This window comes from Ciconia boyciana, chromosome 3, assembly GCF_034638445.1.
Source record: "Ciconia boyciana chromosome 3, ASM3463844v1, whole genome shotgun sequence".
NCBI lineage: Eukaryota > Metazoa > Chordata > Aves > Ciconiiformes > Ciconiidae > Ciconia > Ciconia boyciana.
In genome coordinates, this window is record NC_132936.1 from 22643341 (window position 1) to 22668124 (window position 24784).

At 44.3% G+C, this 24784-nt stretch overlaps 1 protein-coding gene across 1 annotated transcript; it reads left to right on the top strand.

Moving 5' to 3' along the window:
* Window positions 1–23124: 23124 nt before the first annotated feature.
* Window positions 23125–24216, top strand: FAM110C (family with sequence similarity 110 member C). Its single transcript, XM_072857837.1, has one exon. It carries the CDS (start codon window positions 23125–23127, stop codon window positions 24214–24216), a length of 1092 nt encoding a protein of 363 aa, XP_072713938.1.
* The last annotated feature ends 568 nt before the right edge of the window (window positions 24217–24784 follow it).

Consider the following 24784-nt stretch of genomic DNA (forward strand, 5'->3'; position numbering starts at 1 on the left):
TTTTCCTCTTCCTCTCTCTAAACTCTGCTATGTGAGTGAGCTCACCCAGGATCAGATTAAGCACCAGAATATGTTTTAGTAAACAGAATTTATTCTCGACCTTCAGCTCCCCGTCCACTGTTACAAACCAATCCTTCATTCCCTTAAGGCAGCATCCGAGGAAGAAGCCTCTGTATAAAAGACTTTCAACTCACGCAGACTCCAAGGCATAAGCTGTCAAAACAATGCATTGAAGGGGGTACATCCCATAATACTCGTGTCTATTTACACCACAGCAAGGTTTATATTCTATGCACTGCTCAAATGCCAATTCTGAATCTTGTTTTCTCTTTCAAAAAGTACAATTTAGGTATTTTAACTCGTTACCTGATAATGTTTCAGCTACCCAGAAAATGCAATGGTAGAGGGACCCATAAATTTGAATAAGAGGCTCACAGACATGTGGGACACCCTTTGTCATCCTCAGCAGATCAAGCAGCTTCCACTGAACTCTCTCTCCTTTTCATCTTAAAGATCAAAAAGGTCTACTTGTCTCATGTTTAACAACAAGAGTTTGGCCTTGTTCCTTTGTCTCCGCAAAGCTTTGCACTGTCTTTTATGTGCTATCACAACTAGGACAAATTGTCAAACAAACTGACCCAGAGCACTTACTTAACATTTTTGTGAGCTAGAGTACCTGCATTTTGCCCTGATTTTATAGTACCATAGAAAAGATCTTTAATATCTTGGAAAAGATCTTTAAGATCATCAAGTTCAACAGTTAACCTAACACTACCAAGTTCACCACTAAACCATGTCCCTAAGTGCCACATCTACACATCTTTTAAATACCTCCAGGAATGGTCACTCAACCACTTCCCTGGGCAGCCTGTTCCAGAGCTTGATAGCTCTTTCGGTGAGGAAATTTTTCCTAATATCCAATCTAAACCTCCCCTGGTGCAACTTGAGGCCGTTTCCTCTTGTCCTATGGCTTGTTACTTGGGAGAAGAGACTGACCCCCACCTCCCTACAACCTCCTTTCAGGTAGGGGTTGGGGTTTTTTGTGAGTATCAGTGGGTTTCCTAGAAGACAGAAGAGCAAGTTAGCCTTTGCTTGATAAACTTCTGAAAACCCAACAGAACCAGCTATATCTTTTACTCATCAGAAACTGGCAAGTTAGAGTAATCTGTTACGGTCATGCATGGACTGAAGTACCTTACCATTACCCTCACTGGAGCCTTTCCCCAAATACACACCATGGTTATCTCTACAACGACAAATTAGATGGTCCCAGGCTTTGCAACTCATTTGCCTGCACTGTTTGAACAGTCCCTGGCATGCGGGTCCCTGTCTACTAGCAATCTCCCAAACCATCTTGGTGTTTGGTTTGGCAGCTGGCCCGCCTCAGAGCAGGCTGCATGTGGTCCCCATGGTTGGGAGGATGGGCAAGTTCAAAGCCATGTGCATGGGCTGCCTTAGCTGGTCAGCCCCAATGCTGGGCAACTCCAGCACATTTAATTTACTCGAATAGGTAAAGCCTGTGGGTTCAAATCTCTTCTCTCTGGTTTTATACCTGTATAATTTGATATATGAGATAATGGTATAACACAGAGAAAATTCATATCCTTCCAGCCCTCTGGAGCAACACTAGTGTCTCTCTTCCAGGAAGGAGTTAGACCCAGTGCCCTGGAAGTTACACACCAAAAACGTGTTAGCCTCAGCCTCCAAAACATTCTGTGGCTGTTCTACTTTGCCTCGTAGGTTAATCAACTCCCAGCATCAATAGCTATATAAACAACTTCATAGCATCACTCTGTGCTGAACCAAATTAATTGCTGACACAGACCATTATTTCGGCCCTAAACTTGAACGCATCCGTTATCAATTCATACAAAGGTAATTGAGAAGAAGGAGGACTCTTCCTTTAATCTTTCTTATAACTCGGTGCATTGAGGAATGCACAATCCAGAGCGGAGAAGCCATCAAAGGAAAGGATGCTCCATGTTGTAAGTCAGGAGGGAGCTAAACCCCAGGTTTTTGAAACCTCTAGTCAAAAGGAAAGGTGCCAGTGAAGCAGCAGCCACCCCAGGACAGCTGCAGCCCTGGCTGCCTCTGGTTACCAGCGTGTTACCCAGCTGTGCAGGCTGCCTCGTCACACCGAGGACTGGACCCGGGAACGCTGGCTGTGCTCGCACAGGTCCGCAGGATCCTCTGAAACAGTACTATACCAGCAGCTCCCCTGTGCCTGCACTGCAGACCCCCGTGCCCCAGTAACACCCCCGTGCCAGCACTGCCTCTCTCCACACTCCAGCATCTGTCACTGAAGTTGGTAAATCTGTTTCCTGCCATGTCACTCTCCCTTCACAGCTCTTCAAAAATATTATTTAATGCTGAAGTTTTTATTTATTTATACAAAAGAAAGCTGATCTCACTGAGCTGTAGAGTTGCTGGAGGTGTGTAATGACATCCTGATGATCGCAACGTGTGAAAGTGCCTATACTTGTTTAATTTTAACCACATGAACTGCCCTGCTGAAGTCAATGAGACTACGCTCTGGGCATATTTAAGTGCATCTGTTATTTCAGGGATAGCTATTACATCTGGAGCATGCACATTCATTTAGATGAGAGAACTATTATTTTTTTTGTGCGGTAGAGTGAAGTATCAGTTGTGCCCATGTGCAAAAAAAAATACTTTTTGTGGTGAGTAAGTATTTTCAGTTGATCTTTAAGGCTGGTTGTTCAATATAACACCAAAGCCCAAAATGGGTGGCAGCAAGTTATACCACACTAGGGAAAGAACCAGAAGACAACCGTGGCCTTTCTACCATGACTCACTTTAGAGTCATCACCACCCAGAGAGGTGGACCTGGGGACATTTTCCATACTCAGATGAGGGCAGAGATTATAATTGCTCCTGTAGCCTCTAAAAAAATCCCATATAATTTAGAATAGGTTAGTTCAATTCAGTGGATACAAATTGAGTTATAATAGGAACTCTGGGCTGCGAGCCCTTCCAAATGTTCTAAAGCAAATATCTTTTCCTCCCTGTGTAATGGTATCACATCCAGAAGAGTGAAGAAGTGCTACTGGTGACAAGTGCAAGACAGTAGCACAAATACATTGGCTCCCCAACCTCTGCATCATCATATATTGGCACAATTTGGTACTCTATATAAGGCCTGAGCAACCCTGGAGCAAGCTGCAGTGGTACTTTTTGTTGTCATACACCTTTTCCCAGATCTACTGTATGTCATGTAAATATAGTTTGAGTTATCCAAGCTAGCTTTTCATTTAAATGGTGTAGAAATTGAGTATTGTAGGCATTTTTTAAAATGGCAAGAGTAAAATGACTGTATCTGCTAGATACTGTTATTGCTCCATTTACCATCCACAAAATTATTTCCAGTTTTATATAATCATTCAACTTTTATGAGCCTGCTGTCATTGTAGAAGTAACACACTGATACTTTCTATTATGCATTATTTCTAGCTATATGAAATAAACAGCAGTTAGGTGCTCCTTTTCTTGTGTTGCTCCTTTCCTACAAATTGTTTTTAAACTTCTACAGCAAAGCCTGACCCCTGTCAGGTACTCAGTAACATCCCAGAAAACAGTGCTGGGTTAGTTAAGGATACTACAGACTCAGAAGTGTTAGCAATAGACAACGGCCAGTAAACACAGACGTCACTTTTGCTGTAGGAATTTTATGCTCTACTAATATGTATTTCATTAAAGCCCAAGGCTAAGAGATCACATCTTAAGTGCCAGATTATCGTGGAATTCTATGGTAATGTCAAACCCCTGCCATCCTGCACTCCACTGCATGAAGACCTTGCTGTCAGCAACCTTTATGTCCATCCTTTGAGACTTTCCCTAAAACCTGTCTTTGATAAGTTATCGCATAGGTTTCTCACCTTTCTTTACAGTGCGATTTTCCTCTCTTTTATTTTATTTTAATTTTGCTCAGGAGTTTTGCTCAGCAGAATTTCTGGCAGTTTCATTAAAAAAAATTCTCCAGGTAGTCTGGAGAATGCTGCATGGTCAGCACAGGATGAGCCAGTTAAGGAGAAGCACAATGTGGGCAATCTATAACTTAATGAAAACAAGTGTGCTTATACCAGAGGGAGACAGACGTATGGCAGTATCCCTGCCAGGTTCCTGAGTGTGCTCTCTAAGCTCCCATTACTGGCCCCTACCAGCAGCAGCATACTGGGCTACTTGATATTTAGTCTGATCAAGTATTGTCCTTCATATGGTTTTATTACACCCATTTTCATCTGTTGCTTCTCCTACAACCCATCCTTCTCCTGTGTTCATTAAATTAAACCTCCTACTTTCACACAGCAGATCACTTATGTGTAACTTATACCACCATTATATATGTCACCTATGAATATGGCTAGGAAAACAGCCTGGTTTTCAACCTACTTAATTATGGGCTATATTATACATCAATTTTTCAGCATCTTCTAGGAGAAACAAGAAAACCTCCTTAAATATCTGACATCATTATATGATTTGTACATGTCTGCACCCTATTTAAAGGTGCATATTGCCCTCGTATGCAAAAAAAAGAATAAATGGAGTCTTGGGCATCATATCTTCTAGCTAGGCTTCAGAAGAAGAAGTGAGCAATTAACTATCCAAAGAATGTCATTAATAACACTGGTCAAATAAACCATGATTAGCAAACTGACAGCTCCTGGCATTCTCCTTTACTTTCTTGTAGTGTATACTCACTCAGAATGTCTTTAAAGACATTAATTACCTGTGCCTTTTACCAACTAAAGATCCTCTGTTTGCCACAGGATTTTCTCAGCTAGCAGAGCTAAATTCAAAGAATTATGGAGAGCTGAAAATGGAACGGTAGGGGAAAAAAACACACTATGCTGACAGCACTTTAGGACCATTAGCACATCATTATGAAACCCAGCTAAACAAATAGCCAAACATAAAGCATCAGCTATTTTTTGGTTTAGTTTTTTGTTGTTGTTAAAAAATACAATTTCTCAGGATGAACAAAATATAGAGAGAAAAATTGTGAAGACGGAAACATAAATATTAGCTCAAGGAAGCAAGATGTAATGCATTTTACATAATATCCAAGATACTGTAGTCTGTATGATGTGGACTTCTGAAAGAGTTTTGGCAGTATGAGGAATCCAGGACCATGCTAGCCTGGAGAGAAAAGGCTGAGCTGAAGGCCAAATGTAAAATAATCATTGACTGTACATGCACTTAGTGTAATCAGGCAGCTATAATCTATCTTTGTATTAACGAGCTGAGCCCTATTAGATATATGAGCAAACCAAAAAGGACAAAACATTGCTCACTGCATGAGCAGCCTGGCTGCATCCCAGGTGGTTCCTCCTCTTGAACCCTTCTCATGATGAAACTGAGTGAACAGCTGGAAAAAAGCCCTTTCAGCAAAGAGACAGAAATTTAAGCCTTGATGCTGGAGACATAACAGGCAGAAGAGAGAGTCCCATGCCAGGGCAACATTATCTCAAAATATGTATAACCAGAATAAACACCAAGATTCTAATTCTTCTAAGCCTGCCACAAGCCAAGGCACAGGAGCACAAACTGCTCTGTTAGATCCGCTATCAGGCCCTCATGAAGAAAAAGAAGAAGTATCTCAAGTCCTTTCACACACCTGCAAAACAGTTGGTTGTGGATCAGTTGGTTATAAAGAAAGGTTATGCAGGAGCAGCCATTAACCCCCTTCATTTTTGTGACACAGCCACTGAACAAAGTGCCTTCCTGGTGTTCCTAGGAAAATAGTGTGATCCTTTTAAATTCCCAAATGCAGTTGGTTTTTTTTCTACAAGTAGTTCTGTATCTCGCTGCCAACTAAGCAAAGTGACAGGGTATCTTCTAGAAACACAAAGCCTGGAGATCTTCTCTTAGGACCTCTCTTTATGACGAGGTGGTCCAGAATGACAAGTTGTGCTGATTCTCAAGTGGACAATGTGTTAAAAAAGTTTTTTGCCTCATTTAGCTTAGCAAATTTTGGAAATAAATGAAGTCAATATGCACAAAGTTCACAGGCTATGTCAGCAGACCCCAGCACCTTAGCTCCTGCTCAGTGCTGCAATAACGTGCTTACATGGCTTCCAGAGTAGAGCTAGTCCATGTCTGCTCGAACCAAGCACGGACAGGGAGAACAAGGTGCCACTGACCCTGTCAGTTCAGACATGCCCAGGATAGGGAACAAGACTGTCCAAATGGAGAGACCCTTATTTTGCTATTTGCATGGCAAAATCACACCTTGGTTTTCTATAGAATACCCTTCCATGCTGGCATACCCTTAGAGCAAAAAAACACTTGAGAGGACTTCCATGCTGGTCAGCCATGACTGAAAACATGAGGCAGAGAAGGGTGTAGGCAGGAGATTTGAAAGCCCTCAGCTAAACAGTATTATTATTATTTTAATACTGACACAGTCCACAAGCTGCAAGACTGTGTAAGAACTGAAAATTGTCAGTTCTTCTGTTTTAAACTCAGGATAATTCAGGACAAAAAAAAAAAAAAAATCAACAATCATTGTACTGTTGTTATGGTTATTTGCTGAAACTTCTTATCTTCCCTGAACTTTTGTTTTTAGAAATTCAGGGCAGGAGTGTCCTAATCGTGCCTGTGCCACACCCTGGGTGAAGTTGGCAGCAGTATCAGCCAAGGACATATTACAAAATTGCCAGAAGTCCTGACCAAAGGGCGAAGTGTAGTTACATGACAGGAGCAGTGGTGTGGGAGCAGGGCATGACTCGAGAGCCTTCCCAGCACAACACCAGGGCTACACCCAGCATTATCCTCCACACCCTCCTAAAGCAGGCATATTCCCAGAAAAAGCTGCACATATTTGCATAGAAGCCCATCACCTGGGCAGTCCTGATGTAGGAAAAGAGGCATTACAAGGCACAGTTCATCGCATAATAAAACAGACGTTACCAGCAAGCAACAGGGGAGCAGAGGGGAATGACACAGGAGGACTAGTTCAAACGTTGAAGTCTACAGTGTTGATGTTACACTGGGACTGAGTTCCCTAAGCACAGGCATCTGGTGCCATTTGAGTCACAGCAAGATGTATAAAGTAGCCTCATGGAGCCATCAAATATGGCACATATGCTGTAGTGCACCAATGTCCTTCCAGATCAGCAGCTGGAGATCCCATGGGTTAACCTTGAAGCATCTCAAATGGTGCAGGAGGCCTAGATCTAAGCAGCTAAACTCAGGTGGACTTCAGGTGACCTACATGATTCTCTAGTGATTGTGTTGACTAGACCTCCATTGACTGTGGGTGCAGTTTAGACTCGTTGCACCTACATGGGGACACTTAACATTTTGTCTTATGCTGAACCCTACCAGTACTGTTAGGTGAGATGAATCCAGCCATGGAGTCAGTGTATATGGATACATCATAGATTATTTAAAATGTATTAATCATAGGATTTCTGACTCTCCTGGTCTGAAGGCTCACTGCAGCACAATGGAGATGTGGACAAAGACTAAGTGATGGTTTTTCCCCTCAGCTTACATGCCAAGTTTTGAAGATTTAAGATCAAACACACAGACCCTGTTCAGAAAAAGCTAGTTTGCAGATCTGCCTTGACAACATAATATACCTTAAGTGGGCTTTGCACAAGCCCATCAGATATTATTTCTGCTGGTTGCATTCCAGCAGAGCACTGCATGGATAAATAGCTCAAAGGAAGCATTGTTCAAAAGGAGTGTTCAGCGCCTTCTACTAACCTCAGCTACTTTGATACAGTTAAGTGATAAAATGATTAAAGCCAATTGCAATATTTTAAGATAAAAAAAATCTAAGTGACAACAGAGTTTTCCCTCTTTTACCCTTATTCCTTTCCAACACACACACTTGGGAGAACTCCTCATACTTGACAAAAAGGCATTGTTTCTGCTGGCTCGTGAGAAAGCTGGGATCAGGCCCTAATTAAGGTGGAGTTGTCAGGGAGCCTGTATGTGTGTCCTTAGTGACCACAGACCAAATGGCCACAACCTGCTCTACAAACAGTGCGCTAAAGGCTAAAGACGACAACTTAGCATTCCTCTGCTTGCAAGCAAAACAAAACTTCAGTGACTTCTTACAACTTCAAACTTCAGTGACTTCAAACTTCAGTGACTTCGTCAGTGACTTATTCTTAATTAACTTCTTAACAAAGTTAAAATTTCCCATATCATGTTTTTAAACTAGATCTGTTCCCAGGAATTAATGATCTAATCAAAAGGAATAGAGAGAATTGGAGAAGGAGAATTGGAGAAGGAGTTTGGAGAAGGGGGACCAGCTCTGTCAGGCAGCCTGAAATTAGAGGCTGGAGCTCAGTTTCTTGCTAGCATCTTGGGGAAAGTCAGGCCAGAACCTGCTGCCCTGGGGGACACATGGGTAACTCCAGCAGACAGCACAGCACAAGTGGAGCACATCCACCGACCTGCCACCCAGACTGGACCAGGTCCCATCGACTGCCCGTTAGTAGCTGGGATGTGTGGTGCTCTGGTCTACTTTCATCAAACAGGATCCAGTCCAGGAAATCTGAGATCACTCTAAAGTGCAAATCAAAGTGCAGTAAAAGGAGATGATCAGGAGATTGGGTTGAAAAACCCATGCCTGAACTGAATGAAAATTGATGTAGACACACCAATGGATTACCCCTATAAATGAGCTCTGTGTGCATGAGGGCCCTTCTTGTCCTTAGCCATTGGATATGGCTCTTTTCAGACTTCATGTTACTATTTAAAAATGGAAAAGCCATTTTCACAGTGATCTTTGCACTAATCTGTGTGCAATTTTTAATATAGACGCTATCTGTTCTTGGAGGGTTCCTGGTTTAAACACTGACACCAGGACACAACTGGTTATTTTTGTTCTGAGAGAGAAAATGATTATTTCTGTTGCAGCATGAGACTCTCCCTGCGGAGCAGATCCCAGTGGAGGACTCCAAGTGTCCCGGCCGGGTGGCACACGGGGCACAAGCCGGTCCGTGACATGGCAGCGATAGCAGCCAGCTGTTCTCCACGGGGGAGCGGGGGAACATCTGCTCTCCTCCTGGAACAGCCGAGAGACACGGAAAGGGGAGAGCGAGCCAGGGCCCCAGCTGGGGAGCCATAAGCACAGAGGGGAAAGCAAATGCCTCTCATCAGGCCCCAATTAGCACAAGCGTGATGTGGGAGGCCACTTCCCCTGCAGGCTGCTGAAGGCTCGGCCAAAGAGAGCGGCGAGGGAGCCACAGTGCGAAGAGAGGGAGAGCAATAACGGAGGGGGAGAGCTGAGAGGGAGAAGGGAGGGGAAAAGATGGACAGCAGGGCTTATGGGCTCTGACTGAGATAAAAGAAAATACCAACTACGTATGTCGGTAAATGCATTTCAGCCTTCCCCAGTGCAAAGCTTTAGTCCAATGACTTTGCCAATAATCTAATACTTCTTACCTCAAGCCACACAGTGCTAAACCAGGGATGAAGAGCTGTGTCTTGGTGGCAAAGAAAGCAAAACCTTGCTGCTGTTTTGCTAGTGACCACAGCCCCCATTTCCACGTGCATTGCCATCATTTCTCATGTTGAGCCACAAAGAACTCGGTGCTGTGTAAACAGTGGTCACGGGCCAGGCTTCGAACCTGTGCAGTGTACGCCAGGGCTGTCGACTAGACCCTCAGTGCCAGGCAGAACAGAAATATTTCATGTAAAGGGGCAGTCCGGTTTCAAATGGAAGGAAAATTCGTATTCATGTGGAAGAAAATGCATTCTTCACGGCAGAGGCCAGCGCTGGCTTTGGAGGGTTGTAAGCCCCTTTTGGAGGGTGAGGGGGCACTGATGTGGACCACAGCCTTCATGCCGTGCCCTCCCCAAGGGGTGAGTTTCAGTAATGCTGTATTTATACTCACTGACTAGAAACACAATGCCCACCCTAGGTAACAGCGCTGCTAGCAGAAGGATTTGGAAGTGTCACCACTTCAAATTATGTGTAAAATTATTTAAGTGTTCATTGAAAACATTGCCTATTATCTGTCTTCTTTTTCTGGAAAAGGAAAGATTTTGTGTCTTTTTTTTTTTTCATGCTCTGTGCAGCAGTATGGAATTGAAAGTTGATTTTTCCAGCTGACATTCTTGCCAATCATCCCTCTTCAATCTCTGAAATCCTTTAAAACATAATAGGGCAACTTAGTGACCAATGTATAATCTCAGCCTTTTCAAAGAATAGTATAGAAGTATAAAAGGCAGAGTGCTGACATTAAAGCTCAGAGATGCAACGTAACTCTTTGATATGCCATATCCATTTACATATTCAGTGTTAGAAATGCCTAGATAATATTAAAAAATAATGTCTCAAATAAGACAATAGTAATCCAATGTGTGCATACTTTGTCTACAGTACTTTTAAGCTTCTAAAAAGGTTAAATATGAAATTATACTTTAATAATTAATGTAGTTTAAATTATTTTAAAATACAATGATTATAATTAGTTAATTGATAAGTTAAGCTTTTTACAGTATTCACCTCCTTCCAAAAGCCTTTGTAAAGGTTCAGTGAGCACTGATGTCTTTGGCTAGCTTGACAGGATGCAAGTTATTTTTGTTTCTTGAGTGATTCTATCTCAGCAAACAAACTTGCCTGGTGCTGTGTGTCCTTATCTCTGACTGAAGCCAATGGGGACTGGAGCTTTTTATAACTTAACAGCAGTCAATGATACATCACACAGAAAGTCTTCATTTTTGCATTAAAACCTATGAGGACGACACACTGTTATTTTTCACTATCTATAGCCTATCTCTTCACCCCTGCCAGGCTCATATAATTTAAGTTGGCTGAAGCAGCAGGCTCAAGAAGGAAGGAAAGAAAGAAAAGCCGGGAACATTGTGGTCTGGCAGATGACTTTGGTGTTCTTAACAAGCCTGTGCAGGCGTCAAGTAATTCACAAATGGTTCAGCAAATGTTGGCTCTGCTGAAATCAGATCAAGGGCAGTTCCAAGCACCACAAGGAAGCACACGAAGCCAGAGCCAGTGCTGGCTTTGCGGGGGCCCCCGGCGGGTGCACACTCCTCAGGGCCCCACTCTTCCCCCTTGGAGAGCTGCCCCCATTCAGCAAAACGTCTGCAACAGTTGGACTTTGCTCTTGCAGCCTCAGAGGGGTTTCGCTCAGGAAAAGAGACGGTGCTAATCCAAGCGCTACCCCATCTCCCCCCCACCATGCATCAGGGCTGACCATGCAAGGTGCGGAATGCCTACAGTGCACAGAGACACCAGGAGACTCAAGAGGAGACCCAAATTTTGCATGACCAGGTGTGTCAGTGCCCATTTGCACACCATCTTCCCTTTCTGGGAAAGTGCTTTAGTTCAGTCTGGGTGGGATGCTCACTACTACAAAATTGGAAGGATCAAATTTGCTCTGTAATTGGGGTCATTGGAAGAACCACACACACAGTGCTCAAACCCCTGGATTAGAAAACTTACTAATTATGGGGGTTTGGAAACATTTTTTTCCTGGTAATCCAGAATGCTAATAATTAAAACTACCTGTTCATTCATTACTTAGTACCAGTCTTAAACCAAAGGATTAAGGATTTCAGCTAACTGCATGACTTGAGTTTGCGTATTAATTCTTATTTTCTTCACTTTCATGATGTGGATGTTGGACACGGATCCTGAACAGGTCAATAGAATAATTAAACATTTTCTTGTGATGTGAAAAGAAAAAAATACAGCTTAATCATTAAAAGTATTTTAAAAGTGGTTTTGTTAGGGGGGTGAGTTTGGGGGGGGGACGTTAGCAAATGTGGTAATGGAGGCCATTTTCTAAAGAGAAATTTGAAGTCATTTTGTAATTACTATCTGCAGTTACTCTTTAACTTTTAATAACAAGAAATGAGTTCTATTAGGCCTACATTACAGGTCTCCCTCTAAGTTCAGCTGGTACTAAAATAATAGAGACTTTCTATTCAAAGCCGAAGAACAATAAACTGAGGTTATTTTCTCTCCAGTGAAGGCTGATTTTCAGTGAGGATAAATAATTACTTTATACTGTAAACAAATAGCATATCACATTTCTTTGTATGTCGGTTGATTTTAATATTGCTATAATTTCTTTATTTTATGCCTAAAGATGTTCTAGGTAATTTACAGACCAATTTAATACATGAACCAGAAGCCTAAAATCTATATAGAAAAATTAAACAATCATGGTAAAAATCATGGTAAAATCATGGTAAAAATGGAATCATGATCATGGTAAAATCAAGATCATGGTAAAAATGGAAATGAAATAGGTGTTCAAGAATATCAAATTATCAGCTATTAATCTTTTTTGCCTTGTTCCTCTTGTTCTGCAAAATCTGATTGGTCTTTATATAATCCTTCCTCACAACACTGTTTTTATTTCTAGGTCATAACCTGCTCTGGTCTCACAGCTGACCCTGCTTGGAGCAGGAGGTTGGACTAGAGACTTCCTGAGGTTGCTTCCAACCTGAATTTCCCTGTGATCCTATGATCTGTGCCGACTCCACTTATCCCCTTCTCTGAGCCGAAGCATGCTCCTGCGCTACAACTGCAGTGTCGAATCCCTCAGGTCCTGGGGCTGACCCCAGTGCCCAAGGTGGAGAGGGGCACCGGCGAGTGAAAGCAGACCACCCGTACCTACCCTACACCTACAGCCAATCTACACCCACCCCACGCCCCTCTGCTCCGCACTCCTGTGTTACTCCTGAGACATAATTATCATCTGTGTGAGCAGGACAGGTCATTTGGTCCAAAACATCTGAAAAGTGAGGGTGGTACTTGGTCCACCAGGGTGAACTACCCGCGCTGGAGACCGCATGTCACCTGCCCGAGGGTGCAGGGTGCAGGTGATGGAGGGCAGAAGGAGCCAGACCTGGGGCAGCCCTGTCCATGCAGCCCTCCAGAGGGGCTCTGGGGGTGAAATGTCTTCAAGCAGCACCCAGGGGACTTGCCTGTTCCAGAGAAGGGTGGCTGGAGGCCCCAAAAGCGCAGCCAGTGTGGGAACAAGGGCACGAGTGCTCATCTTCCCTCCCTGGCCCCCTGGCACCCATCAGGTCACAACCTATCCCTTGGTTTAGCTCACCACCATGCAACTCAGATTCTAGTAAAACCCTAAAAGCCTTGGACATCTACTTTAGAAAACCAGGAAGTTTTTCCCTTTTTTTTCTCCATAAAAGATATTTCAGAAAGCCTTAAACATATAGGTTGGTTTATAGAGAGGATGCCATAAATAAGGCTCCTGTACCAGCTCTACTTGCAAAGATAGAAAATAACAAGAACTAAGTAGAAGAGTATTTTCTGACAGGTGAATTCCTGATTGGACACTGCATAGTCATATGGGGTAAATGATTAAAATCTCCAACACTTCCAGCTCTTTTCTGCTCATTGAATCTTCTTTCTCGGGGAAGGAAACAGGAGTGGCGTGAGAATCCTTGCAGTCCAGCAGCCAGAAGTGGACATATCCCAGCTTAAGCTAGGGTTGAACATCTTGCTAGCACCTGAGTTAATGTTTGCAGGGCAGGGGTGGAGCTGTTTGTTGAAGAAATCTGGACCATTGATTCCCAGAAAAGCCCTGCAGTATGAATAACTCTGTGATCCTGTCCAGCGCAGCTGCCACAACACCAGCACGATAAGATCTGACTGAATCTGTAATTTTGTTTAATGTAGCTGTTGCAACATAAACCTAACGAGGCTTGAATACTGGGGCTTATGTTTATTTGTTTTGTATAGCTTTGGAATTGATATAATTATACAGAACAGCTAAGCCATTTTACTCTCATTATCTAAGATGTTATTTAAAATTCAGAGTCAATCAGATTAGAAGGAATCTGTTATCACTTTCAAGATAAATTCCTGTAAATTAAGAATCTGTAGTCAGGTCATCCTAAGAGTATTGGGAACGCTCTTCTGTTGTTATGCGGAGCTCAGGTGATGTTGGGGCGCATTTAGAAGGACTCTGAAATGCAAAGGGCAGGGCATTCATGAGTTTTGTTGGACATGGCCCAATTTCACAATGTAAACAACTGTGTCAGAGAACCCACTTACAACACAGTTCCCAAGCTTAGTTAAAAGACAACTCTGTAGTGTAAGAGAAACTTATTCATCTCCCCAAACCATTTGAAAATTAGCAAATAGACTCAGTCAAACTCAGAATTAATATATGTATAAAACTGTTGCATGTTATGGTGAATATCTAGAGAAGGTCAAACAGACAATGAATTAAATTTATACTGAGGACTCAGAGTTGCATCCATGGGCTCAGACTTATTCTCTGGCCATGAGACTGACACAGACATGATTTGACCACATCTACACTATTTAACTCTCTTGTTAGCCAAGCAAGATAGTTGGGAATAGCCAATAGCCTGTGCTAACTCCCAAAGTTAGGCAAAGGAAACATAGCCTATATATTCCCTCTGTGCATACTACAGAGCAGACTGCAGACTCCCTTTTAAGCTTGGAAGATATTTGCTTTTTACGTCTGAACTGAACAAAAGCCCTTTAGAAAGTGACAGGACAAACCACCACACCTTCAGAGAGATAGTGACTGATGACTGTTAAATGTAAAGGTTTGTCCTTGGCAGGGGAACTGTCTTGATAAATGAGTTCATTTTCCCATCTAAACTCCAAAAGGAGCTCTTGCGTCAGAGAACTGAAGGAGACATGAAAATACCTAGAAGGGGGAAGCAAACAAGCTACAGTAATACATATAAGCACATTTATCAGTTTTCCTAGATTTGCGTATTTCTTGTGCCTACAACAGTAAAAAGCAATCACCCTTTGGAGCCCTTAGATAGCTTGTACTCCAGCAGTCTCCTTTAACTATCACATGTCCATCAAGAACTGAACTGCAGACCCACATGCTAAGGGCTATGGGAAAGACTTTAAGCTCCTCAAAATCATAGAAATCCACCAGGCATCTCAGCAGTGAGGAGCACTGGCTCCTTCTGTGGAAAGGTAACGTGCAGACTTCACTTGCCAGTAACTCTGCTGGAGAGACTATGCAAGATCTCACAGAATCACAGAATCGTATAGGTTGGAAAAGACGTTTAAGATCATCGAGTCCAACCGTAAACCTAACACTACCAAGACCACCACTATACCATGTCCCTAAGCAGATCTAAATTAATCTAATTAAATCTAATTAAATGTTCCAGATCTACATTAATATATAGGAAATACAGAAAAATTGTTGTCTTCAGTCAGCTCTTCATAGATTACATAAGGAAAGAGGCTAAAATTTGCAACCAGTGATAAGGAAGATTGAGCAATTGCTAGATAATATCTTCAGTATTTCATAGACACAGGAAATCCTTAGGAAGGAAGCAATCATGATCTCATCCAATTTATTATTAAAACTTTAGACAGAAGATGACAGGCTTTGTATGTTACACATCTCCATACGTTACAAGTTCTGGCACTGTGCTCTGCAGGTGATATCTGCAGTGTTTTGGTTTTTGACTGATAGATGCATTTCTTTAAACATTAGGAGTTGTGTCCATGATAGGTAGTGTTGGACAAATTTATTCAGTTACGTTTAAAAGGAGGTCTATGATGAGCAGTGATTTTTTTGTGTGTGTTGCCATCCTCCTTGCAACCAGCCAGATTTTGAGATGCTGCCCAGCTCAAAACACTGCTGGAACTTAGCAGATACTGAAAATGTAGAGCATGTCTGCTGCCGTCTCAGAGATCACTATGGTCTTTTATGGGTCTCTCTTACCAGAACAAGGAAGCAGATCTATGCTCAGCTGTGGTGGGAAATGCTGCAGTGCCAAGACTCCCATGACCATTCTCTCAAGGAAAATGTGTCAAAATTTTTGCCTTAATATAAACATTTTGGGCTTAGAATCACCACTTGCTATAAAACATTTAATATATTCTATAGAAAATGAATGAGATAAATAGGGAATGGGATTTCTAGCAGTCAGTGTCTGAGTGAGGTAACACCTGCATAAACCGGTAGGACGTTCAAATGTCTGAAGACTGAACTGAAAGTAGTTCAGTTCCTATGTATCACTAGGATTTTCAAATATGAATATTATCATGTTGTTTGATTTCTAAATTTGAGTCTATATCATGGAAAATGAGACTGGGAGAGATTATAACAGCCTGCACGGTGGAAGAGCTGAAGTTTTTAGGTATCATATTGTGATTTGAACCCACATCTCCAAAGAACACCTTGACCATCATTGAAGGTGAGACTTTTTCAACCTTCCCTGTTTAAATCCTTCCACTTAGCAAGGGTAACTAAAAATTCACAGGGTATCCCCCACTTCCTAGGTGCATAGACCCTAGGTTACAGAATTAATATCTTCTGCCTACTATCTTCAGTAAATTTCTAATTAGGCAAGCAAAATAAAACTGTTTTCAGCAGCAGAATCTGAATGACAATGAACTACAGCACCCACATTATGACTACTGTGTTGGGAAGGAAGAAATCTGATTTCAAACCTTTTCTCCAAATCTGGGAGGGGAAAATGGCCTCGTGCACTTGCCAGGTGAGTACCCCAACTAACAGGATATAAATTACATATAACAGACAACAGACAATCCTCTGTCAGAAGTCCAGTAACCAGGGACCTTTCATATGCTTCGTAATCCGGCACGTGCACTCCGAGAGAGCCCATGTGTGAGAACAGGCAGAGGAATTCATGGCACGTAAGCAGGCGCTAAGTCTCTCAGCTTCTTGACCACAATAGATGTATGATGGGGCTTGTGCCCATGGGTAGATGGGTAATACCTCGGCACCGCAACAGCAAAAACTTTGCACTGATTGTTTTAGGCATCTACAGGGCAAGGGGACAGCAGAGAGAGTTTTGAGGATCCCAGTGACACACAGATGCTGGAAGTTCCCTAAAACAACAGGGATCTGTACAGCTTTAAACCCTTTATGGGTTTTAGCTTTAGATTAGGTGAAAAGGTTTTTCCATGACCAAAGCTAGCTATATATGAGACCAGGCTACCAGTACTTCCCCAGAGGAAAACTGTGCTGATGAGGATAAATATGCTGATGAGTGAGAAGGATTGCAGTAATGCTGCCTATAAATGAAGTGCCTTAAAGAAGTGCCCTGACCCATCCCTGTGCTGGGTGAAGTGACTGTGTATGAGCTTCGTTGGTTTGTAAAGGCTTTTGCAGCCACTGAGGGATGCAGTTTTACAACTGCAAGCTATGAGTGTGGTTACGGGGGAAGACTGTGGGAACATTTATCCAACTTATACACAACAGAAGCAACAGTAAGAACCTTTTACTGAGTCCAAAGTTTATTTTAACACATGTAGCATACATTCATTCATAAAGGATTTAAATTCAAAATTCAAAGGATCCCTTCCTGGATCAAGCAGAGTTGTTGTGGGAGTTAACTCATTTATTTCCTCTGCAGCGTCGTACCTGTATTTTACTGTGAAAATTCTGGCTCTTCCCCATCCTTTTATAAATTATTCAATGAATTTGATCCCTCAGACAACATGTTAAATAGATCAGTCTTTTTGAATCAAAATATTCAATCTCAACATTTTAGCACACACTTAAATATGTCAGGTACCAAACTTGGGTTGGATTTTTTTATTTTTACATGTGTTAGGCATGTCAGAGGTGTATGAAAAAAGGAGGTAGTGTAGGCTTAGATGTACTGCAGGGACAAAAGGGCATAAGGGGAAGGGAGCGTGCCACGGCTTGCACCTTCCCCATTGGCACTGCCTGGTGTAATGCATGTTGCATTTGTCCTCCCTTTCATCTCTTGATCTCATTGTGCTATTCCATCACTTTTCTTCTGCTCTTTGTTCTAATAATGCTCTCCATATGTTGACATGAATCACTGTGATGTAAACTGCACAGTCCTGTTGAGATCCATGATGGTTCTCCAACCTGGAAAGTAGTACACGTGGGGTTTCCAAAACAATTCTACTAAAAAATAAAGGCCACTAATGACCATTGGGAACAAGCTGGATTGATTTTAGGAGGAAGATGTTTTCTGACTAAGATGCTAAGTTGATTAATGAAGCAAACAACCCAGAATTACGAGGGTGGGAAAGGATGCTAAGCAATCAGGCAGTGGTGGGAGAGGCTAAAAGGACACAGAAGTGATGTGGGTCTGCCTCTACCGAAATCTTTGCTGTGCAGTGCTCAAGCCCTGAGTCTTAAAATTCTGCCTGAAGATGTACAGGCATGCATATAGCTTCTATTGCATGAATCTGAGGGTGAATCGTGACCCTCCCTGATTTAATGTCGAAGGGCTTGAAATTTCCCCACTGGAGACAGCTGGTTTGAAACTGTTCATTTCCACTTTGTGGCTGCTTTACGTACCCCGAATGCAGCAAACAGGACACCCAGTGGCACGGCTCAGTATGTCACAGCGGGAGCGACTCACCCTCTGATCCGGGCTGCTCCTGCTTTTCAGGCAACACCTGAGCCCAGCACCGAGCGCTGTTGGGGGAGAGACCTCAGTCCTGGGACACGGCTGCGTTGGAGGTCTCCAGAATGGGAGCGTCCCATTTCTGTTAGGGCTTGAGCTCCCCCTTCTTCTCCTCTCTTCTCCTTGCCTTTTACCTCCCACTGCTACTGCTTCATTTTTGCCCTTTGACCACTATAAATCAAAGGAGTGCCACTGGCACTGGGAATGGGGTGGGAGGAGTAGACAGCAATGACCTCAGCTTTGCACACATTATACTTTTTACCTGCAGTCACATTGCAGCAGCTCTCATTTATTGGCTTTCCAGTCTCCAGCAGCAGGAAAATGTGCCCTGGACGCATCTCTTATTAATTCAAACAGAGTGCGAAGTGGTTTTCTTACCCCACATAAACTGCTTTGTATTTAGCAATAACTTTAAATGCCAGCTGACTCAGAGGTGTTTTGTAAAACTCCCCTTCCGTGGGAAAACTCACGGTGTCAGCTAAGGCTTAGTGTGTGCAGGATTTGCTCCTCTTACCTTTGTCTAATGCATCGATGCGAGAGAGAGACTGATGCCAGCTGACAGGCTGAGGGATGGGTGCTGCTGTGCGGGTTTTTATTTCCATTTTATTGTCTGCAAGCCTGTGCTGGGCCAGGGGCAAAGCTGGTTTGCTTGGGGCTCTCATAATACACTATATTTAACTCTGCTTTCCAGAAAGAAGAAATGCAATGGCTCTCTCTTCTTTGAACATTGTAAGAGTGTATCCCTAAATATAAGAGCTATTTCCAAGATATATAAATGTAAATATTTCAAATAACATAAACATATTAAACGTATTTAAGTTCTTAAATATGTGACCTTAATACATTTAAAATATCACATAACTGTGCAGCTGCTATATTAATGTACCTTATCAAAGGGCAGACAAAGTTGAAAAATTTTGTTGTTCACAATGTTTTCTGACCCTGGGAAGACTCTTCTCCCACTTTAAATGTCGTTGTCATCACCCAGGATTTGCAGGGAGAAGTACCTCACATATCAAGTATGTCAGCTGAAAAGAGCTGTTGCGATTTTTCATGAGAAATTTCTTGTGACATGCACTTTGTGGAAAATCAAAACTCATATTTTCCTTTGTCAGTGAGAAGGGAGGGAAATTGGTTGAAAATTGAAAATGTTCCATCAAAAGTATCCAGGTTTGTCTTTCAGGCATGCCTTCAAAACCTGGGAAATTTTAAGTGAAAGGAACATGTCTCAATTTTTTTTATGTTTAAAAACCTTTTTCTTAATCCAAAACAATCAATATTTTTCTTTTGTTTTTTGTATATCAACTCTAAACACAAAGCTATTTTCCAGTGACAAAACTATATATCTGCTCTTGCTAGAGGCTTTTGCATGTGGCAAGGAGTGAATAAACAGCTTTGATAAAGAAATGGAGTTACTTAACAAGACCACTCTTACTGATACTCATGTATGTTAATTCTTATTATTTCAAATGAATGCAAACAAATCATGTCTGAGATTTTTTTGTAAGTTCTTAAAGCTCAGAAATACAAGGTACAAGAAACTGGAACAAACACAAATGAAAATGATGGAGGAATGTGATACATGTTGTTACATTATACAGTGTCATAGAACTCCAAGGAAAAAGTTGAAGGAAAAAATTAAGACAAATTTCTCAATATGGGGATGGGAATGAAACCTTAATCTCATTACTAAATTCATCACATCTGTTGGCTTATTGCTAAGATTCATTGTCAGAAGAAATTATCCTTCTCTATAAGCCCAGCCTTCCATAAAGCATGTAAATATGTAATGATATTAACTATACTCTTACACATCTGTGTATGAGCTGCTTTAACACGGAAGGGCTCCCTGGTAACTAACTGTGCTTGTACTTTTATTACTATCTCTCAGTTTTTGAGGACATTAATTTTTAGGTAAGCTGTTATGTGAACCAGCTCTACTTGTGTATCTGTAGAAGAAAAAAAGTTCTTTCTCAAAGACCCATTTTTTTTCTTTCTCATATACCCATTCTGCACACACACAAGAATTTCGCTCTAAGGGATCTCAAAAGTATGTCACAAGTTTCAGTCCTGATTCAGGCAAGCATCCCATCTGGGAACCTCGCTGCAAACAAGCAGATATGTGTTAAGGGGTTTCTGGAGTTCAGACCTACATGTCTAGGAACAAAGAGGATGTAAAATTAAGGGGAAAATCAGTAGTAGAACCATGTTGGCAAGAGAATATTTCTGTTCTGTGTTTTTCTAAGCAGGTCTTCACTGAAGAGCTAGCCCAAACTCTTACCCCACGGTTGCTCTTAACCCTTCCTTTCTCACAGTGAGAACCTCTCACCCAGGTCTGCTGGGCTTGTCGAGGGCGGTAGACTAAAATGTGGACAATACTCTCAGCATGACTGGAGACTCTGCTTGGCATTGAGGGCAAAGACGAAATCACTCCACACTCATAACACTCAAAAATGAGCATAAAGTGCCCTGCAGTATGCTCAGGAAGTTGGACCATGTCTTCCATGGTCCCTTGGTCAATAACCCAAGGTTACTAAAACCCAGTGGTTTTAAACTAAAAGAGGGTAGATTCAGACTAGATGTAAGGAAAAGATTTTTTACAACGAGGGTGGTGAAACACTGGAACAGGTTGCCCAGAGAGGTGGTAGATGCCCCATCCCTGGAAACATTCAAGGTCAGGTTGGACGGGGCTCTGAGCAACCTGCTCTAGTTGAAGATGTCCCTGCTCATTGCAGGGGAGTTGGACTGGATGACCTGTAAAGGTCCCTCCCAACCCAAACTATTCTGTGATTCTCTGATTCTATGAACCATAGCATGGTTCTGATAGCACACAGAAACCGTGGAAATATCCCCACAAAAGGCAGGCGTGTGCCCAGAGGAGTGCGGCTCCACTGAAAACCCAGCTGCTCCGGTCATACTTCAGTACTTTGTACCCTCTTACACCTGAATGAGGATAATGTTGGTGCCACTTGCATGGCTCGACCCTTTGGTGACGACACAGCGTCTGGGTGCAGCCATCATAGCAGGGCTCAGTCTGGGTAGCCCCACTCTTGGCAGGGGGTATAAGCACAAAAGCTGTGGCTTTCCCACCCCAAAGCAAAGCAGGTCCACGCACCAGAGGTGTCCAGGCCCCCGCCGCCTGCTCCCAGGGGGTGCAGATGGGGATGAGTACCCAACATTTGACCTACAATGTCTACTATGTTTTTTCTCCAGCCACACAGCTATGAGCAAACTGTTCCTGGTGGCAAAGTGGTGTACCCTGAAACTTCGTAATGAGGACAGGGAGGCCCGTAGCCCATCTCTCCCTTTGTAAACTTGTTTACCACAATTTAGTGATTGTAAAGATCAAGTATGAGTCAATCACCACAAAAGCATTCTGATATTACAATCCCACAGAAGTAATAGACAAACTAAAAATTACGCATGAAAAACGTTGCAGATATAAACTGGCTTTTGTTTTCTATGTAAGGAGAAAAGTTACCTAGAATTCAGTTATTAGTGAGCACAGAGGAGGTGCATCTCACATGAGACCACATGAGTAAAAGCTGGACGCTCAGACTGCCCCAGGTGATTACCTCTGACTTACACGGCTAATTTTCAGGTGTTTAAATTACAGCCAATGGCTCTGTCCTGCCTGTTCAGAGTTGCCAGTCCCAGATGGGAATTCTGCCCCTTTGGAAATCTGCCCTGTGTTTCTGAAGGGCAAAGATTTATAACATGCGATTCAGATTTATGCCATTCCACGACTCTTCACACGTGCACCGCCGCAGCACAGCTGTGGGCCACGAACAAATGCCTCCCCGGGGCTGCCGGTGCCCCGGGAAGGGCAGGGTGCTGCTGGCAAGAGCTGGAAGCACAGCGGCTGCCGTCTCCCCGGTGCGCCCGCAGCGGCGAGCGTGCTGTGGGCCTCAGCCACCCCGCGCCGCGCTCCACCGGTACGTGGGAAGCCTGAGTCACTGCCGCTCCTAAAAATACGCGACGGCAGCAATGCCTTGTAGCACAGCACCCGCTACGTCCAGGCACTCGGACCCGGCTGCTAAGGGAGAGGTGGAAGGCGTCGGCGCCCAGGGAAAGGCGCGCTGCGGTCTGCCGGATCAGGCAGCCCCGGTCCCGGGAGGCGGCCCGGGAGAAGACGCTTCGGTAGGCAGGCAATGCCCGGAGTACCCCGGGGCCGGGGCGGGCGCCCTGCGCTCCCCGCTGCGCTTGCCGGTTTAAGCGCCCCGCAGCCCCCGATCGCCCCAGCCCCGCGGGAGGCGGCGGCCCCAGCGCTTGCCGAGCCGCCGCCCCCGCCAGCGCGGCTCCCTGCCGCCGCCGCCGCCGCCGCCGCCGCCGCCGCCGCCGCCTCCCGCGCTGCTGCGGGCCCCGGCCGGGCGGCGGGCCGCGCGCTGCCTGCCGTGACGGGCCCGGCGCGCGGCGGCCGGATTGGCTGTGCGCGCCCGGCGGGGCCGGCGCAGCGGCGGGCGGGGGCGCGGGGCGGGGGCGCGCACGGGCGGCCGGTAGCACGCACACGCGGCGCCCCGACGGCAGCAGCGGGGGCGCGCCGGGGGAGCGCGGCCCTCGGAGGGGCGCAGCTGCTGCTTCCAGCGCCCCGGCTTTCCTCTTCCTTTTTTTTCTTTTGCCTTTTTTTTTGCCTTTTTCCTTTTTGGGTTGGGTTTGGTTTTTTTTTTGCCTTTTTTTTCCTTCCCTTCCAGGACTGGAAGCGGGATCCGCGTCCCTGAAACTGCTATGCCAACTGAACTCTCCCGGGCCGTGAGAATGCACGCCATCTCCGACCTCCACTCCTCCCTCACCCTGCGACTCCTCAACAAGGGGCCCGAGTACCTCCGCAGGCAGATGGAGGCAGGCAACCCGGGCAGGAAGAGTGCGGTGGAGAGGCTGGCAGCCGATAAGGCCAAGTACGTAAAAAGCCAGCAGGTCATCAGCACCAAGCAGGAGCCCGTCATCGTGCTGAGCTCAGCCTCCGAGAGCAGCAGCGAGACCTGTTCGGTGGGGAGCAAAAAAATCAGCAGGGACTTTGGCAGGGGGACGGGCGCGACGCCCCTGGAGCGGGCTAAGGCGGTGTACTCCTGCCGTGCCCCCCTGCAGCACGGCCCCCCCATAGCCAGGCGCAGCACCCCCAAGAGGCAGATGCGGCCGGATTCCCTGGTGATCTACCGCCAGAAATGCGAGTTTGGGAGAGGTCAAAGCCAGGACAGCTCACGGGGGAGCTTAGTGAGGAGAATCTTCCAGGGTTCCATAAAGGAGAAGCAGTTGGCTTCCCCTGAGATGCCCAGAGTCATGGAGTACACTGCAGCCACCGAGAGCAAAGAGCCTCTCTCAGCAAATCACCAGGAGCCGAACAACCATGGAGCAGAGCAATCCGTCGCTGTGAGCACTGAAGCCCCAGGGGTATGTACAAAAGAGCATGAGAGACCCTCAAAACCGAGTATACCTCCTGAGGAGGTCAAGGAGGTGAAGAGGAGAGGTCTCCATCGCTCTCAGTCGGACATCAGCTCTCGCTACTCCAAGTCCTTCTCCGAGTTTGATACATTTTTCAAGTACTGTGGCCTGGAGCAGGAGGTCATTGAGGATCTTGGGAGAGAGAACTTCTCCGTGGTGTCCGACAATGTCTCCTTCAAGATCCGCAGCATCAGCGTGGCAACGTCCGAGAGCGACTTCACTAGGCACAGCGGGGACGAGGGGCTGCTGGAGGATGAACTCACAGAGCAGGTCCCGAGCAGCACCTCTGTGATCGAGCGCAACGCTCGGATAATCAAATGGCTGTACACTTGTAAGAAAGCCAAGGAGGCTAACAAGGTGATCCAGGAACTGGCATGATGGCTTCTTTCAGCAAGCATTGCAGCCTGGTGAACTCAAGGTGTGTGCAAAGCCTCGCCCTGTTGATTTATATATTTCTCTTTCCTCTTTAGCAAGCGGTTGACTTTTCATAGTTTATTTTAGTCTTTTCATGAAGGGCAGAAGGAAAATGTATTTTGTATACTACATGTTCCAGTATGGCCTTTTTGCAAAGCAGAAATCCCTGTCGTTACAAAAAACAAAATACAAACAAATAAATGCGTGCAGCTTGCCAGATTTAGATCAGAGCCCCCACATGAAATTGAAGAGTCAGTGTCTATGAGGGATATCTGTCCTTTGCAGATTCCTGCTTTGTAAATAGCTTGTTTTCTCTAATTTCTGCTATATTAAATGCTAGGAAAAAAGCTTAGAAAAGTATTCAACCCTTAATTACAGTTGCTTAGATAACAGACTGAACTGAAACTATTACTAATTAGGAGTACACTGTATTTATACTATACTGCTACAGTTTTCCCCTCCTTACTCTCCCTTGCTCGCTCTCCCTTCCCCTCACACATAGACACCCCCAAGTATCAGGAAAGCAAAGCTG

Excerpts from the sequence above, each read along its gene's own strand:
- FAM110C (XM_072857837.1), top strand. The coding sequence starts at position 23,125 with ATGCCAACTGAACTCTCCCGGGCCGTGAGAATGCACGCCATCTCCGAC.